The 19,401-nt window shown below is 39.5% G+C and overlaps 1 protein-coding gene across 1 annotated transcript in view; it reads right to left on the bottom strand.

The window, feature by feature from the left end:
• The window catches only part of fbn2b (fibrillin 2b), a 130,785-nt gene that overhangs the window by 50,594 nt on the left and 60,790 nt on the right, over positions 1–19,401 (bottom strand). The window contains exons 10-16 of the mRNA XM_036586043.1: positions 13,170–13,322; positions 8,558–8,746; positions 7,015–7,161; positions 5,554–5,673; positions 3,876–4,001; positions 3,154–3,276; positions 866–1,141 (exon numbers count right to left, since the gene is read on the bottom strand). Of these exons, the coding sequence (XP_036441936.1) occupies positions 866–1,141; positions 3,154–3,276; positions 3,876–4,001; positions 5,554–5,673; positions 7,015–7,161; positions 8,558–8,746; positions 13,170–13,322 (1,134 nt within the window). The remainder of the gene's footprint in view (positions 1–865; positions 1,142–3,153; positions 3,277–3,875; positions 4,002–5,553; positions 5,674–7,014; positions 7,162–8,557; positions 8,747–13,169; positions 13,323–19,401) is intronic.

Raw genomic sequence — 19,401 nt, 5'->3', positions numbered from 1 at the left:
TTTTAAATGTACTCAGAATTATGAATCTAAAATTACTGAGAAAGCTGTATAACATTGAGAATGAACTTCCAGATAATATTAAATACAGCTGTCCAGAATACCTTGTATTACAAAAGCCGTGTTCAAATAAGATACATGACAACAACAACGACAACAATATAATAATAATAAGAAGAAGAAGAAGGAGAAATTATTATTATTATTATTATTTATAGATGATTAAATTATAGTACTATACACTACACTACTTATCATTCAATAACTTCTTTGTGTCCTCATAAAACTTGATGTATTGTATAAAACATCTAAAAATGTCTTTCGGAGTCTAGTTTATTATTATATATTATAATTTTTTTTAACTTTTGTCAAGAGTTCTAATAATATGTGTTATAATTTCTATAATATTTACTTAGCATCTTTCATTTTCGTTATAAACCATTACAGTTTGTATAAGAAATTAAAGTTAAAAATTAAAAATAATTAATATAAGAAACACACATCTGAAGGTAACAGACATATAATTAATAATCTATATTAATATGTGTGTTTGTGTGTCTGTCTGTGTGGACCAGGTTTATGCCGCATTTTGGGGACCAAAACATGTTCATACACTCATGTCGTGGGCTCCTTTGTTCCTTGCGGGGACCACAAGCTGGTCCCCATGACGTAAATCATTTTAAGGTGAGGTTAGGTTAAGGTTAAGGTTAAGGTTAGGATTAGGCTGGTAGTAGTTCTGGTTAAGGTTTGGGTCTCTAACAAATGAACTGAAGTCTATGTAATGGCCCCACAATTCACACAAACAAGATTTTGTGTGTGCGTGTATAATATACAATCAGAAAATAATAGAATATACAGTAAAAGTTACCTGAGTTGCGGGCGGGGCACGGTTGGCACGGCTGGCCGAAGCCGTGTTCAGGGTTGGCGCAGCAGCATTCTGACTTTGTCACAGCTCCGGGAAACGGCCGTGAGCAGGTGCCCATCTTAATGGCCCCGTAGCAGGTGGTCCGCATGTGTGTGTCTACACATACCCGTCCGTCCACATCGATGGCCAGGCCCGGTGGACACTCACAGCGGAAAGAGCCCTCAGAGTTAATGCAGCGTCCATTCATGCAGATACCCGGCGTCTGGCACTCGTCAATGTCTGAGGGTGGATTACAAGCAAGTAGAGTTAATGAGCTGGTGCATTTCAGAGGAAAGCCCAGCTGTAAGCAAAAGTTTGGGCACCTCTGGTCACATTACATGCATTTCTACATGAAAATTAGTTCACACCCTTTACAGAGAACACTTCAATATACTATTACTGTCTATTTGCTGGATTTAACATCAAATGTGGCTTGTGCAAAGTTTATGGCACATGTTTACGTGCATTTCGTGTAGAGAAGGGTTTCTCAACCACCAGGCCATGGACCACAAGTGGTCCACAAGGCCCCCTCCAGTGGTCCTTGGGCCAGTACTGAGGAGGAGCCAGTGGTCCATAGTGGGCCAGTGGTGGTACTTTGTGATAAAAGCCAGTGAAAGAATTTGACTTAATAATAACAAAGAAATATAAAATGCTCCCAAATGATGAACAATATTAATACAAGTCATGCACAATAACAACAATGGTGCTCAAATCATTTATTTTTTGCCCCTTGTCTCTAGAAACAAAATACACTGGCCCAAAGTTTCAATTGTCCACTCATGAGTGAAAAATTTAGCTTAATTTATCACATTTCCCCCGATTTCATTTGTAAAAAAGCTTATGTTTGCCTTATCTGTTGATATTTAATGTTCAATAATGTACATGATATGTTGTGCCACCCAAAAAATTGCTGCCATCTCGTGGCACCGCTACTCACTTATTTCTGGTATCGCTGTCTGTTTTTGTACATACTCAGACAGAGAAATCCGAAAGAAATCAGAGTAAGAGTTTACACGCACTGAGAAATCTGATTACTGAGCTAAAATCCAGCCTCTTTATCAAATTTTTTAATCAGATTTCTAGACCTTACTCTGATCTAAGAAATCAGAGTGTGCTGTTTACATGACCATTTGAATAATCAGATAACTGCAGAAATCTGATTATGATCAGATTACTGACTGCATGTAAACACACTCAGTGTCAACTTTACACATGCCTGTGTGCAGCTTGTACTCAGAAATCCAGTTCAAGATAAACGTTTTATAGCAGCTCAAATGAGTCACTTTTCCATAAAAACCTCAGACTCAGTTACTGCACACTTTACAGGCCGGTTTACAATGTGATGCTGCACATATTGAGATCTACGTGCTGGAGAGACACATCCTGCATGACAGCGGCTTCTGATGTTTGTGTTATTATTTCTGACAGTAGCACAGCATGTGCAGTACTAGGAGGTTCACGAATGTTCCCGCAGAGTTTATCTCAAACACTAACCTGACGTAGTGCTTCCCAAAACGGTCTTTTTGTCCTTTAGCATTAAACGGCCCGTATCCTGCATTTTTATTGCATTTTATTTTTTCGCCTGAGGTCCACTTATGACGTGTGTGTAGGTTTGTATGCCAAAAACAGTCAGAATTCATCCTTCCAACCTCTTACAAACAGCCATGCACCCTCTGGCTCAGAGGTCTCCATGGACTCCATTTCCCAGAATCCTCTGGGAGATCACATGACTAAAACACTAAAAAGTCACAAAGCTGAAGTCGGCTTCTCATTCGCCAGCTTCTTGTTCAAAGTTTTCCGTTCCACCTTAAATGGTAGAGCAGTTACATTCAGGCGCCTCAGGCACCATTTAAGGTAGAACGGGAAAATTTGAACAAGAAGCTGGTGAATGAGAAGCGACTTCAGCCTCGTAAAAAGTCGAACATTGAGAGACATTTTACAAGAAACTGTTTACTTTTGCCGAAAAGTTTCCTGCTGGAGATGTGAGAAAAGCGGCTTTTGGTTTATATTATATTTTTAGCCTATACTAGGACATCAGCACATACGGGGTCATATTTACAGCCAAGATGTTAAAATGGATATAAAATGTTGTGGCTCCCAATGTAGTTTAATTATTAGTGCTAAAAGGTCAAACTGGCTCTTCTTAACACTGGGGTTGCTTTAAGGGGTTAATGAAGGTGTGAACTAACTACGCTGGCTGAACGGGCTGAACTGAAATAGCCTATTATCAGTAATACTAGATATGTTCTCACCGGTACAGTAGCGTCCGTTTGGCGCCAGAGCAAAGCCATGTTTACAGATGCACTTGAAGCTGCCGTCTTCGTTGATGCACATGCCATTAAGGCACATGTTGGTGGTGGCACATTCATCATGATCTACACAAAAAGGAATACATTATGAATTACAAAGCTCACAGATACTAATGTATGTTATGCGTTCATTGTACGTTTCATATATGTTAATTTCACTAAAAAGCATAGTGTTCAATTAACTGCTGTAGAAGTAATTTGGGTATAATTTATGCTTCCCACTTGTCCTACGCTCTCTATAGGTGTAAAAAAGCAGGCAAAATAACGTCAGTGTAAAAAAACTCATGAATCAGCTGCATAGCAATACATGCGGGTATTAAATGCATAGCAATACATGCGGGTATTAAATTATAGAATGCCAATTATAGAATGGCATTCTATAATTTGCAGACTTAAAATTAACTTTAATTTCAAGCATTACGAATTTACTGTGTCAGCAAACATGACTATATGCTAAAAACTGAACTAAAGGGGTTGTTTGACTTCTGAGCTGAAATTATGTTGATGTTAAATAAAACGCATTATATGATGAAGTAAAGTCCATTTGTGCTGATTCCATTTGATAAATGGAAACGTGGTGAGATTTAATTACGTTTGTACAATGATTTATGCTTTTGTTTGTAATGAAGTCCCATTAAAGAAAAGTCAGGAATCTGAATGCTCACCTATGCAGTTTTTCCCATCAGGACTGATCTCAAAGCCAGCATTACAGATACACTGGAAGCTTCCGTCTGTGTTCACGCAGCGGCCGTTACGACACATGACTCCATTTACAATACACTCATCAATATCTGAAAAAACAGTGGGAATAATCAGTCACAGCAAAAACAAAACCTTTCTCAAAAAAAAACTTTTTATCTTTGAACGGGAGTTAATGGAACCAGAAGTAATTTTGGAGCTCTTCTATTGGCCTGTTCATTGGCCCGAAATATGAATACTATGTAAATAGTGCTGATATTTTCAAATTCTGTCAAAGAATAAAAATGATAAAAATGGAGATGCAAGGTTTTAAACAAGGTTTGTATTTTATATATATATATATATATATATATATAAATATATTGTCACTGTCGAAAAAAACAAGTGTCTCCAAAATGGCAACTTTTCAGGAGAAGGAAAAAATGTTCTTTACTTCTAATGTAAGTTAAAGAGATTTTATTCCAAGTGGAGTATTTGGAGTATAGCTATTAGTGCATGCATCATGAAAGCAAATATATATATATATATATATATATATATATATTTGAAAATGGCTTTTGACTTTTACATTATGTGTAAATTTCATGAAGAATGGACCAAAAGAAACAGCCCAATAATACGTGGAAAAAGGTCTGGTTCCATTGACTTCCATTAAAGGTAAAGCATTTTTTCCTTCTCTTGTAAAGCTGTCATTTTGGAGATACAATGTATTGTCCCGAATGTATTGTTCCGCTATGTATGTGTGTGTGTGTGTGTGTGTGTGTGTGTGTGTGTCTCAAAAGGAAAGGAAAGGAAAGGAAACAGCCATATGAAATGAAAAGTTTTTGGCAGACAGTGATCCAGTTTTAGAAATTAGGACATGTTCAGTGTTGGTGGTCCCCTGTCTAAAATTGGATGACTGTCTGCCAAACCGTTTTCATTTTATATGTGTGTCCTTACGTAGACATTTCATGTTCAGTTGAAAGTATGTGAGTTTATAAAAGTGGCAGTTATCACTGGTGATAACAAAAGCATGTTGTACTTTTATATGAACTATTTCACATACAAGGCTCACTGAAACAAGCTGAGAAACGCTGTCAGAAGTGCAGATTCTAACCCATACTACATTTGTAGAAGACTAGAAGCAGAAGAGAAGCTATTTTATTATGATTTGAAATTGAATAGACTTATTGCTGTGCACAATCCTGTTTTGCGGAAAGAAAAACATTCTTTACTTTTTTTCCCATGTTTTTTGTCATTTTCTGACTTTGAAACAAACAGAAAAAGCAGAGCTCAATCCTGAACATGAATCAAGCGTGAATGTAATTCATAATTGGTTGTGACTGATTATTTAAACACGTAATGTCATTTGAACAGTACAGCTAGATGACAATGATAACTCTGGACTTCTAATGGTTAAGAAAGAGTAATTAACGATAGCCTCTGACCCCTGCAAACGCGGTAAAGTTTAGTGAAATAGTAAATTTACAAGAGAGGAAGAAATAACAATTGTTCCGTAAAATGGTACATCTGGACAATTCCTATTAGTCCATCATGAATTGTGAGGAGCAGCTGACTTTTAACAGATGTTTGATATGACAGTGATGATAGATGAGCTAAGGCCGCCCATAATTAAAACATATCAGGACGTTTTAAAGTTCATACCAATGCAGGCCTGCTTGGTGGCGGTGCCCTGGTAGCCCTCGTGACATTTGCAGTGGTACGATCCCTGAGTGTTAACACAGTCTCCGTTCACACAGGGGTTACTGATACATTCATCCACATCTGGAAGAGGAAGAGCAGGAAGAAGTAGCATATTAATCACCATACAAGCTGGGTTAGTCTTCCCAGAAGAGGCTGTGTGTTGTAATGTTTGAGATATGATTGACTTATTGGTTCAGGATACATTAGCTGAGCCCACATTCACTAATAATAACAACACACCATGCAGCCGTGTTTATTGGCAGGTTTTGTTATTCCATTAGCCACTGCAGATTCATACCGGATCAAAATCAACCAACAGTTATTACTGTCAGACTGTAAAACTACACACACTGCAGATTCATACTGGATTAAAATCACCGCACATTTGTCACTGTCTGACTATAAAAACTATGCATTGCAGATTGATACTGATTTAAAATTACACATCTCAACAGGAATTACAGTGTCTAAATTACAGAGGTAAACTAATCCCCCTCCAACAGGGCCGTGGCTGCCACTTTCAGCTCAGCAGGGAGGCAAAACAATACCGTGAGTGGCCTACAGATGGCAGCAGAGGAGAGGCTGCTTTCACTGACAATTCAGCTCTGTTCAGCACAGAAAAGCTTTCCAGGAAACTTGAACCCCAAAAAAACAAATATTTATATTCTCTAATCATCTAGTATTGTCCCTGCTAACAAAAATCTGGAAAGTTTTTTCTTCTAAAACAAATCAGTGCTAGTCAATCAAATCAGCCTACGATGGCAGCCTGCCACTAACCAATTTGGAGTTTTGGGTGGATTTCCACTTTAAGCAATTTTGATTTTACATAAACAATCACGGGTGAAAATCTGAAACATATGGTAAACATATAAAAGCACTCATTATACTACGATATACACTGCGTGTCAAAAGTTTGGGGACACCCTTTTCCAAATGTTTTTAATAAAATGTGCACGTTTTCTTTGCTGTATTATAACAGCTTACCAAAATAGATGTACAGCAGTTTAGAGTTCTGTCATTTTCTTTTGCAAAAATTCTGCAAAATTGACGAAATAACTAGCAAAAGCCTTTTTTTTCCGGAATGACACAGAAGGCCACCGATTTTCTCCCCTTGTTGTGACGTCAGCACTCTTTAGCACTCACACCTTCCAGGTGTTTAAAGCACTTTTTAATATGTAACATATTTGTTGAAATATGCTTTCAACAAATCGTTAATGAGAACCTGCTCTCTGTACCAAGTGAAAAACTCTGATAAACATGAAGCTGAGTGTTACAGCATCAGCACAGAGCTGCTTAACGATCATTAAAAAGTGACACTGAAACTTAACCTCCCAAACTTTTGACTGACAGTATTGAGTGTGTCACAGTCAGATCATGGTGGGTTCCATTCAGGATTTGTGTGTATATAAGCGCGTTTTTTACCTATACATTCCCTGCGCACGTCCAGTTTGTAGCCCATATTACATTCGCAGCGGTAGCTGGAGGTGGTGGGGATGCAGCGGCCGTTCAGACACAGATTAGTGAAATGTTTGCACACGTCGATGGCGCTGTCATTCTTAGACAGAGGACCTGAGAACAAAACACCGGAGAGAGTGAGGAATACAAAATGTCTGAGATATGATTCAAAGAGCAAAACACAAAGGTATGGGAACTGTGTTCATTTAAGTAACCTGTAGGAAAAGCATGCAGTCATTACCGTTTACCTTTCATACACGTTTAAAATACAGGTGTATGCAAAAGTATGTAACACCCTGGATGAATTAAAAAGATGTGTCAATTTAAAGTAAAGTAAAAATACAGGGAACATACTTGAATATGCCATTTCTGTGCAAATTTAATTTAGTTCTATTTGTTGAGTTTAACAGTATTGGCGAACGGGGGCCGTGGGGGTTAGATGGAACGGGGATGTTCTATGATTTTATGATAACAAAAAAAAAAAACATTTTATGTTTTTTCCTTCAATACGTTCAGCAATATACAGTCATTGTGTAATAAAATGTGCAGAAGTGTGTTCCCTGTGGAGGAGTTGTTAACTTATTTTCACTTAGAAAATCAGCAAAAATGTGACCAGGGGCGCCCAAACTTTTGCATATAACTGTTGGTAGGTCAGCAGGTAAACATATAAGTGACCAACAATGGTTCAAATGTCTGCAGCATGTATATTTATGTATATTCAGACAGGAATATTTTTCTTTTAACACTTCAGCATATCGCTGCTTTTGGAAGAAAACCTTGTATCTCCAAAATGGTAACTTTACAGGAGAAGGAAAAAACCTAATTTACTTTTAATGTAAGTCAATGGAACCAGACTTTTTCCCAAGTCATTTTGGGCCGTTTCTTTTGGAAATTTACACACAATGTAAAGAGCAACAGGCATTTTCAAATTATGTAAAAAACTGAAAAACATCAAAAATGGAGATAAAAGGTTTTAGTCCATGCATGTTCATATTTTGAAGCTGATTATCTATACACTTATTCTGCCACAACAACTTTGAATCTGAATACTGTTTTAAATAGCTCTGTTATTTCATTGTGCACACTTAAAAAAGGGGGTTCTTTAGTAAAGAAAATGGTTCTATATAGAACCATGAATACTCAAAGAACCCTTAGCATGATTAAATGGTTCTTAGCATCATAAAAGCGTTCTTCAGATTGATGGAGAAAGTGTTTTTTATGGTTCTATATAGAACCTTTTTGAAAATGGTTCTATATTGCACCAAAAGGGTTCTTCTATTGTTACAGCTTGACATCATAACGATAGAAGAACCATTTAATCTTGCAAATGGTTCTTTGAGTGTTCATGGTTCTATATAGAACAGTTTTCTTTACTAAAGAACCCTCGAAGAATCATCTTTTTTAAGTGTAATAGGGAGGGTCAGTATTTCATCCAGCGTGTTTCTGTTTAATATTCGTCTAGAACTGTGTAATGAAGTGCTCAGGTCTAACCCCTTTGGCATAAACTCACCGACGGGAGAGGTGCCGCCACCGCCGCCGCCATTCCCACTATCAAGCCTGACCCCGCCGATGCCAGTGATGTAGTCGGTGTTCCCATTTTGTCCGGGCCATTTTGTGAAGCCGAAGCGGTCACCGTTACCACCACCTCCGTTGCCAGTTCCAAACGGAATGCCCTCGATGCACAGCCTCCGATATTCATCTGTACACGGACAGAGGACAACATTACACCTGTGCAGAATGCCGGACGGGTCAGTGTGCTTTGGGTTTGACCTCTTACCAAGCCATGGGCCCAAAGTATACACACTTCTATAACAAAAAAAGCTCCATTAGTTTGCATTGAAATCCCTGTAATAAATGAATAAAAAGCCTTAATATGTAATAAGCCTGGAATGTTGAAGGTTAAAGCGATTCTTTTGGGAACTTTTACTCCAGTTTCTCCCCTTATTCCAAATGCAGGCACCCTGTCACAATGTGTTTGGTGTCTAAAGTCTCCTTTTTTAGTTTTATACTGAAGCTACAAGGCTAACATAGCTAACAACTAAAGGAAGCTTGGGCAAAAGTGCAGGCACCCCAATTACGTCAAACCGGTTAAATTGCATTTTGTTGGTTTGAAATAAAAAATATGTGAAAATAAGTTCACATCCTCTACAGAGAACATACTTCAATTCACATTTCAAAGCACAATGACTGTATATTTGCTGAATTTAACACACTGAGGGGAAAAATGAACATAAATGTACCCTGTGCAAAAGTTATGGCACACTTTATCCTGTATGTTTTTTTTCCAATATGTCAGCAAATAAACAGAAATTGTGCACTAACGTTTTCCCTGTAGAGGACGTGTTAACATATTTTCACATTATTTAATCAACAAAAGATGTCATTTGACCGGGAGTGTTTAAACATTTGCATCCTACTGTATGTAGCTTAGCCTAGCACCAAGTAGCATCACACAAGAAACACTCGCTTCAAAGCGTGTGGAGTTGTTCAGTAAAATCCAATAAACTTACTTGTGTTATTTTAGACACACTGATATCTATAAACATGAACAATTTTTCACGGCTAAATGCTACCACTTCCACAAGTGCTCTTAAAAAAAATAAAAACTTGAGTTCAGACTTTTGCAGTGCCCAAGATTTCTTTGGCACTTAAGGCCTAGTTCTACATTTCAAGCTGCTTTGGGCAGCACATCAGACTGAAATGATATTAAAGCAGCAGCCAGAGCCAATCAAAACATTTAAAATAAAAGCCCTCAAGCTGAAATGGTCTTGCCCTGCAGAGAGACTCAAAAGGACTATATATGGCAACCTATAAAGTTCATAATATTTACTTATACTTTTATTTAAGAGGCACAGTGGACAGTAAATTTTCTGTCCCATCTTTAGCTTTAAACTGATTTACATCTGCTTCCCCTTTGGAAGTATGTCTGTATGTGTGCTCCTTCCCACATACCGCACTGTGCAAAGGTCAGAAAGCAGCCTTAATTTGTTTAATTTACAGTAAAAACAGCCTTTAAGTACTAGTTATTCATTTAGGAGATATTTCTGAGGTGACTGGATATAAGATAATACACTGGTATAAGGAAGGAGAAGGTCAAAGAAAATAAGTGAAAAAAAAGTTTCCAAAACTGGAGTTCAAAAAATGACTAAAAGCTAAAAAGAAACTGTGACTCCTAACAACCACCTGGAAGACATGGTAGACCCCAAAACTGCCCCCTTCAGATAAACAGCACTTAAAGCTTTCATCTCTGAGAGAGAGGAGAAAATCAAGCTGCTTCAGATCTGAAAACATCCACAGGTGTTTCTGTCCATCCTTCCACTGTGAGAAGACGACTCAGCGCTGTGGGTCTGAAAGGATGTGTAGCTGATCAAGAAGAACCTCACTGAGAAAAGGAGACGGACACATCAAACAAAGAAGCTGAACAATGGACTGACCACCCCAGAGTCCAGACTTCAACACCACTGAATGTGTTTGATTACTTCAGAAAATGATCAACCAGCTTCTAAGACTGAACTTTGGAGGTGTGTCTGCAGATTCTTTGAGGAACTGAAAGTGAGTCTCCTGAAGAGAATGGAAGCTGGAATAAAGGTAAAGAGTGACAAACTAAATACTGAAAACATTTGATATTATATTTAGTTGTTGAGGCTGCTGTGTAATTTTCTGTTAAATATATGTGTTCTACTTTTTTCTGACTCTGAAAAATGAATAACTTATGGCCTAGAAATAAAATAACTTGAGGGTGGTTTCTGACTTTTGCACAGTACAGTAACTGAAACTCTTTAAGAGCTGAACTCTTTAATGGGGATACATACTGGCCATACAGTTGTATGCAAATGTTTGAATATGCATATACGGATATGTTTTGTTGATTTTTAGTTAACACATCCTCTACAGGGAATTTAAACATTCCATTTTTCTGTAAACTGCACAATTTCTATGTATTTGCTGGACTTAACATGTTGAAAAAAACAAAATATAAAATGTGCAGAGGCTAATTTTTTCCCCAATATATTAAATTCAGCAAATAATCCATAACTGTGCATTAAAATGTGCAGACGTGTGTTCTCTGTAGAGGATGTGTTCACTTCTTTACACTTAGAAAATCAACAAACCATGTCATTTTACCAGGGGCGCCCAAACCTCTGCAAAAGACTGTATTATTAGGTAAGATAGGGTTAAAACCATGTGGGCAGAGGCTTCACATATGTGTATGATAGTTTAGAAGAGTAGAGTATGTGTGTGTATAAGCAGAAGCCCATTAGCAGCAGCACAGACCGCCTGGCCGCGTGTGTGTTTTCAGCTCTATAGGAAAGCAGCAGTGCTCTGGCGGAGATGGAGATGAAGCAGAAGACTGAGGGCTATCACAGGCTTTGGCAAACACTCAGACCCTGCATTCCTGTGGATCATACACACACACTCTCTCACACTCAGGGCCAAAGAGATGGCTAGCACGTGAGTGAGAGGAGGTGCTGAGAGCAGGAGAGAGGATCTCAGTCTGATTGAGGACACTGAGCTTTGAGAAGACAGGAAACCTCTGGCTTTATAACTCTATATTTCTCCATTAGCAAACCTAATGTTTCATCTGTGATCCAGTCAAAGTCTCCTCCACTTTTTAACTGACTAAAAACTTCCCCCAAGAGTAGCTGGTGAGCGTGCACGTCCACACTGGTCATAGTAAAATGGATCAGCATGTGGAACTGGACATTTTGATTTGCTTGCCTTTTCCTATTCATGCCTTTTCTTGCTTAGTAGGTAGTTTGTGAACTGAAATTCAGATCATGTTCCTTGCATATCAAAATAAATGCAATAACAGCATTAAGAGATCATATTATTAAAAGCAAAATGTCAAAATCTGCATAATTAAATGGTCATTCAGAGTGGTTTGGTGTGAAATGTTCCACTCTTTTCCACATTGTTCACAGTAGTGGTGATAGGAACCAGACGTCTGAAGAGTTTAATGCCTCTAAAAGCTCCCTCAAAGAAAGTTATTACATGAAATGGTTATGAATACACTGCCTGATATCTGAGACGTTGGTTTAAGATCTAAGGTTTTGGCCTAAAACATATTTTTAAGCAGATACAGGGTAAAAAAGGTACATACAGTGTGTTATATGATATAATAGTCCCAGAAGAAAACATACTTTTTCGGATTTATCACTATTTTACCATCATCAACACTACATCTAAAAACATCTGTAGGTTCACTGGTGGTTTTGGATAGTAAATAAAATGGTTATATCTGTGTTGTAGTCATGGTGACCCCTGGTTCCTATCACCACCACTGTAAAGACATCTGAACCATTTCACGTCAAACCACTCTGAATGACTCTGTTTACATCTCAATGACTGAATTATGGAGACTTTTTGAATCAGAATTCCTCTTTAGATGCTGTAGATGATTCTAAAATTACTAAGAAGGCTTTATGGCATCAAGAATTAAGTTATAATAAAATTATTATGCAGAATAACTTGAATAGGAAAATTGAAGATTGACTCTTGAGGCGAATGACTTCATAAAAAATAACTATACCTAGACATTTATAATATGTCAATATTGTATTAGTCACTGTTCAACATTAATAATTATTACAATAAGCGATTCCAAACTGTATCACAGGTAGCGTTTCTTTTGAAATGAAGGGTGTTAATAGGGAGTTTGTCCCCCTTTGCTGCAGTAGTACTCTTCTAGAAAGGTGTCTAGATGTTGGAACACTGCTGTGAGGATTTGATTGAGCTTTAGTGAGGTCAGGTACTGATGGTCAGTTCTGGATCACTCCAACTCATCCCAAAGGTATTGGATGGAGCTACGTCACTCCAGAGAACGCAGTTCCACTGCTCCACAGCCCAACGCTGGGGGGGTTTACACCCCTCTAGCCCACACTTGGCATTGAGCATGGTGACCTTAGGCTCATGTGCAGCTGCTCCATTCTATCACTCAGTGCTCCTCTATGGAGATTATAGCTGTGTGCCTGTTAAATGCCTGTCTCAGCAGTGGGGACACCTTAAAGTAGCTGAACTCACTCATTAGAAGGGCTGTCTGGATACTTTTGGACATGTCGTGTCACTGCTTGGATGCAGTGTCCACAGCAGTTTGACTTTTCGTGTATGTTAATCACACTCACCGGATCCGCGCACGGGACACATCTCCGGAATGTGGCCGAGAGCCCAGCAGCGTCCCATTTCACAGCAGCACTGCATCTTAGTGAACTGACCGCTCAGCTCCGCAGCACAGCGGCCATTAGCCAGAGCGGAGAAACACGTCCCAACACGCTGGTCTAAGAGAGAGAGAGAGAGAAACGGAGAGAGGAATGAGGAATGGGAGATGTCATAAATTTCACAAACAGCAACTTTTCAGAAAGCTAGAGCTTAATGGAGGGGATTTTCCCACAAGAGTTGGGCACTGGACAATGTGGCGAGGAAAACACACTTCCGGGGCTGATTTAGTGCTGCCATATGTGTGTATATGTGTGTATATGTGTGTGCGTGTGTGTGTGTGTGTGTGTGTGTGTATGCGTGTGTGTGTGTGTGTGAGTGTGAGTGAGTGAGTGAGCGTGTTACTAAGTGAATCAGAGAAAGATGTATTTCTAATATTTATATATGTCTCCTAACTGTTTTATATGTGTATATATGCTTCAATACAAATAAAAATTTGCAAAATGTAAAATATAAAATTGAATGAACCTGAACTTAACTGAACTTAACTGAATCGAACTGAATCAAACTGAACTAAATTGAACTGAACTGAACTGAAGTGAACTGAAGTGAACTGAAAAGAACTAAACTGAATTTAACTTCATTTAACTGAAATGAACAGATTTTGAAACAAAATGAATTGAATTGTGTCAAACTGAACTGAATTAAACTAAAATAGACTGAACTCGAGTGAATTGAACTGAATTGAACAGAACTCAACTGATCTGAATGGAACTGAATCGAGCTGAACTGAATAGAAATGAACTGAATAGAATATAACTTAATTGATCTGAAATAAATTTTATTGAACTGAATTGAACTGAATCGAATAGAACTGAACTGAATTTAACTGAAATGAACAAAACTGAACTGATTTGAAACAAAATGGATTGAATTGTGTTGAGTTAAACTGAACTGAGTTAAACTAAAATGGACTGAACTCAAGTGAACTGAAATGAACTGAACAGAACTCAACTGATTCGAACAGAACAGAATCGAACTGGACCGAATAAAACTGAATTGAGCTGAATAGAACTTAATTGAACTAATATGAACTGAACTGTTATAGACGTTTTAGGCCCTGAGGTTTAACTAAACAGAACTGAATCAAACTGAGCTGAACTGAACTAAACTGAAGTAAACTGACAGAAAGAGAAATAAAGAGACGGAGCCAAATAGTGAATAATCAGACAGAAACAAAAAGTGAAATACACAGATCTAAAGAGGCAGTCAGTAAGTCAGTAACGTGACTCATTCACTGCCAGACTGACTCATTTTCACATTTCCCCTAAGCGTGATGAGTCATGTTCGGCTTCGGGATGCTGAGCTCATGTGTTTACAGGTAACAGATTTCCAAGCACTGTTTTTCTCCTGAAGGTACCGGCAGGTAGTGAGGTCAGTGTGTTTCATTCTCATACCTCAACACTTTATGTCTGTAATTAACCACACAGCTTCACATGGGCAGTCTTATGATTTCATGATTTTGGTAATTGGCTAGCTAAAGACTGGAACCCAGTTAGAGAGAGAGCTCACATTAATGGTATGCAGTCTGCTAGCTAGAACAGCTAACGCTAGTCATGCTTATTTGTAGAGCTCCTTATTTAAGCCACTGGTCAGACGTAGTGAAATAGGCCGAAATAGATGACAAAGAGTGACCAAACATTTCAGTAAACAGGTAGTTATCTAACTATAACCAGAGCTGGTTTATAAGGAGCCTGGCCACTTCCTATTTCCCCCGTTATATCAAAAACATGACTGCAAAACACGAGCGAGTCCTCAATGAAAGGGAGTAAATGGAGCTCAACGGCTAAAAATGAAAAGCTAAAATAGTTTCTAATCACATGCTCAGAAAATTCCTTTAACTTTTGAAAGTAGGAGGATGGATTTCACTAAAAAAGCAAAGAAAATTCACCTGTATGCTTCTTTTTTTCTACAGCAAACAGGTGTAGACATTAGCATTACTGCTACTGCGTGCTGATTGGTTGGTGAGCGGAGCAGCTCATTGGCTGTTTGCGCTCACTGACGTCATGAACGTATATGAGGCGCCGTTTTAAACTACTATAACTCGAGTTTAAAAGCTCTTAAAAATATACCAGCAGGGTTAAAATGTTTTATGCTGTTCATTGTTCAGGAAATGATTGTATCCTTTTATATTACAAAGGTTTTAATTATTTCTAAACTATGATTTTGCTCAAATGCTCCATATTAACCCATTCATTTTTGGACTCACTCGGGAGCGCCCTCTAGTGTCTGAAAAACCCAGAAGATATTACAGAGTGGTAATTCTCACCTCTACATGTTTGCTACTATAACTAAAAACAGCTAGGTAGCTAGCTAACCTTAAAGTTCACCAACAAATAAAATTCACCCCCATTTTACCCCTTAATCTGAACATACCTGATCAGCCAAGACACATCTGGTTTGATTTGTTACAGTTTTTGCTGTGGAGTGAAGAGGCTAATGTAGCTAACAGAAGTCCTTGTTACCTAAAATCCCTAATATTAGCCTTTTAGCTCCAGTGCAAAGTAAAGAAGCTAACTCTACAAGCCATCTAGAGTTTGTGTTATTGTGCACTGTGCATGTTGATAACAGCAAGAAAGCATTAGCTTTTGCTGTTCTGGTATAATGACAATAAAGTGAAACTGAATTTAATTAGACGTTTGAAAGTGGCTCGGTGACAAAGTTTCTCCTGTTCAAGGTCAAAAAGGACAGACAGAAAGAAAGAGAGAGAACTCTGTGAAAGCAGAGGGGTGGTGCGTGTCGATTAGCCTGGCTAATGAGGCAGCGTTCTGGAATTAATCAGTTCCATGTGGAGCAATCCCGGCCAATTACGTTCGACATAAGCAGTCGCCCGTCTGGAGGCTGAAACTACGCATTTTAAACCCCACCGGCCGGCCCACAGGGGGACACACTGGGGGAGAGAAGGAGAGAGAGAGACAAGGGGAAAATGGAGCGCAGGAGGAGTGGGGCATTTTTTCTGCAGGAGATGATGGCTATAATTGAAACCAGACCTTTACTTTTCTTCGCACACAAATGCTGGCTTTCTTTTTTTTTTTCCTTCTCCAGACTGGGTTTTCACGGTGTGACGGGGCGTTAAGCATTATTACTGTCGACCTCAACAGCTTCAGTGTGATTCTTCATTCTGAGCGGAGCACCAACCGAAATATTCTGCAGCCTCAGAATGTTCTACAGCCCCACCAGATCAATCTAAAGCCCTATCAGAACATTCTACAACCCAGACACACTCTACAGCCCTACCGGAACATCTACAACCCAGAAACACTCTACAGCCACACCAGAACACTCTACAACCCAGAAACACTCTACAGCCCTACCGGAACATCTACAACCCAGAAACACTCTACAGCCATACCAGAACACTCTACAACCCAGAAACACTCTACAGCCCTACCGGAACATCTACAACCCAGAAACACTCTACAGCCACACCAGAACACTCTACAACCCAGAAACACTCTACAGCCCTACCGGAACATCTACAACCCAGAAACACTCTACAGCCCTACCAGAACATTCTACAACCCAGAAACACTCTACAGCCCTACCAGAACATTCTACAACCCAGAAACACTCTACAGCCATACCAGAACATTCTACAACCCAGAAACACTCTACAGCCATACCAGAACATTCTACAACCCAGACACACTCTACAGCCATACCAGAACATTCTACAACCCAGAAACACTCTACAGCCATACCAGAACACTCTACAACCCAGAAACACTCTACAACCATACCAGAACATTCTACAACCCAGAAACACTCTACAGCCATACCAGAACATTCTACAACCCAGAAACACTCTACAGCCATACCAGAACACTCTACAACCCAGACACACTCTACAGCCATACCAGAACATTCTACAACCCAGAAACACTCTACAGCCCTACCAGAACATTCTACAACCCAGACACACTCTACAGCCATACCAGAACATTCTACAACCCAGACACACTCTACAGCCCTACCAGAACATTCTACAACCCAGAAACACTCTACAACCATACCAGAACACTCTACAACCCAGACACACTCTACAGCCATACCAGAACACTCTACAACCCAGAAACACTCTACAGCCCTACCAGAACATTCTACAACCCAGAAACAGTCTACAGCCATACCAGAACATTCTACAACCCAGAAACACTCTACAGCCATACCAGAACACTCTACAACCCAGAAACACTCTACAACCATACCAGAACACTCTACAACCCAGAAACACTCTACAGCCCTACCAGAACATTCTACAACCCAGAAACAGTCTACAGCCATACCAGAACACTCTACAACCCAGAAACACTCTACAACCATACCAGAACATTCTACAACCCAGAAACAGTCTACAGCCATACCAGAACACTCTACAACCCAGACACACTCTACAGCCATACCAGAACACTCTACAACCCAGAAACACTCTACAACCATACCAGAACATTCTACAACCCAGAAACACTCTACAGCCATACCAGAACATTCTACAACCCAGAAACACTCTACAGCCATACCAGAACATTCTACAACCCAGAAACACTCTACAACCATACCAGAACACTCTACAACCCAGACACACTCTACAGCCATACCAGAACATTCTACAACCCAGACACACTCTACAGCCCTACCAGAACATTCTACAACCCAGAAACACTCTACAGCCATACCAGAACATTCTACAACCCAGAAACACTCTACAACCATACCAGAACACTCTACAACCCAGAAACACTCTACAACCATACCAGAACACTCTACAACCCAGAAACACTCTACAGCCCTACCAGAACACTCTACAACCCAGACACACTCTACAGCCATACCAGAACACTCTACAACCCAGACACACTCTACAGCCATACCAGAACACTCTACAACCCAGAAACACTCTACAACCATACCAGAACATTCTACAACCCCAGAATGCTCTACATCCCACTACATAGCTCTAATAGTATGCTAATGTCTTAGTAACTAGCTAGTTAAATATCCCGTTCCCCCTTAAATGGTGCAGCGGTTACATTCTGGCACCTTAGGCATCAGAACTGCTGCTCCATTTGAGGTGGAACGGGATAATTCAAACGAGAAGCTAAAGAAACACTGTACAGTCCAACCAGAACATTCTATAACCCCATTCTACAGCCCAATATCCACTCCGATCATTTGCACCTTTGGGTCTATATGAGTTTCATAGCAGTTATTGAAGACGTTAGATGTAGTTATTGGATAAGTAATGCTAAGTAATATGCCTTATGATTGAAAACTGAACAAAAGGCAGCAGTTTAGGGGGTTAATCCAAAAAGTGGGTCAGGTCTGTTAGAGGAGGGTTAGAAAGGGGCTCAGAGTGTCTCTGCCAAAAGAGACGTCACTGTACAGTAATCAGTCTGAGTTACTGTGAATGTATTACAGAGGGTACGGCAGCAGCAGCAGCGCAGGACCTCAGACTACATTCACTAACAGAGAACCTGCAGGACACAAGCAGCACAGACAGAGCGAGAGAGTGAAATGAGAGAGAGAGAGAGAATGAGAGAAAGATAAAGAGAAAGAGAGAGAGAAAGGGAAAGAGAGAGAGAGGAAAAAAAAGAGAGAAAGAGAAAGCGAGAGAGAGAGAGGGAGAGAGAGAGAGAGAAAGGGAAAGAGAGGGAAGGAGAGAGGAAAAGAGAGACAGAGAGAAAGAGAAAGAGAGAGAGAGAGGGGGAGAGGAAAAGAGAGAGATAGAGAGAGAGATAAAGAGAGAGAGGAAGAGAAGAAGAAAGAGAGAAATATAAAGAGAGAGACAGTGAGAACTCCAGGCCATGATCAGTGTGCAGTCTGTCTGTGCTGGAATGTTATTGAGGAGGAAACAGCAACTCTGGCTGTGTGTGAGTTGAGCAGAAGACACACATACACACACACACACACACACACACACACACACACACACACACGCATACACACACACACACACACACACACACACACACACACACACTGTCCTCTGACTAATCTGTGAACAAACTCAGCCATTTGTCATCCACTCACTGTCCTCATATCAGTCCATTTCATCCATCCATTTCATCTACATCGTCTGCATGAAGATATACAGAGGACAATAATTCCCTCTCCCAGCGCAGTAATCCCTCGATCCGGATT

The sequence above is a fragment of the Colossoma macropomum genome, unplaced genomic scaffold, assembly GCF_904425465.1.
Source record: "Colossoma macropomum unplaced genomic scaffold, Colossoma_macropomum, whole genome shotgun sequence".
NCBI classification, from domain to species: Eukaryota; Metazoa; Chordata; class Actinopteri; order Characiformes; family Serrasalmidae; genus Colossoma; species Colossoma macropomum.
Note: the sequence above shows the minus strand (reverse complement) of the source record. Positions and strands in the feature narration are given on the sequence as shown.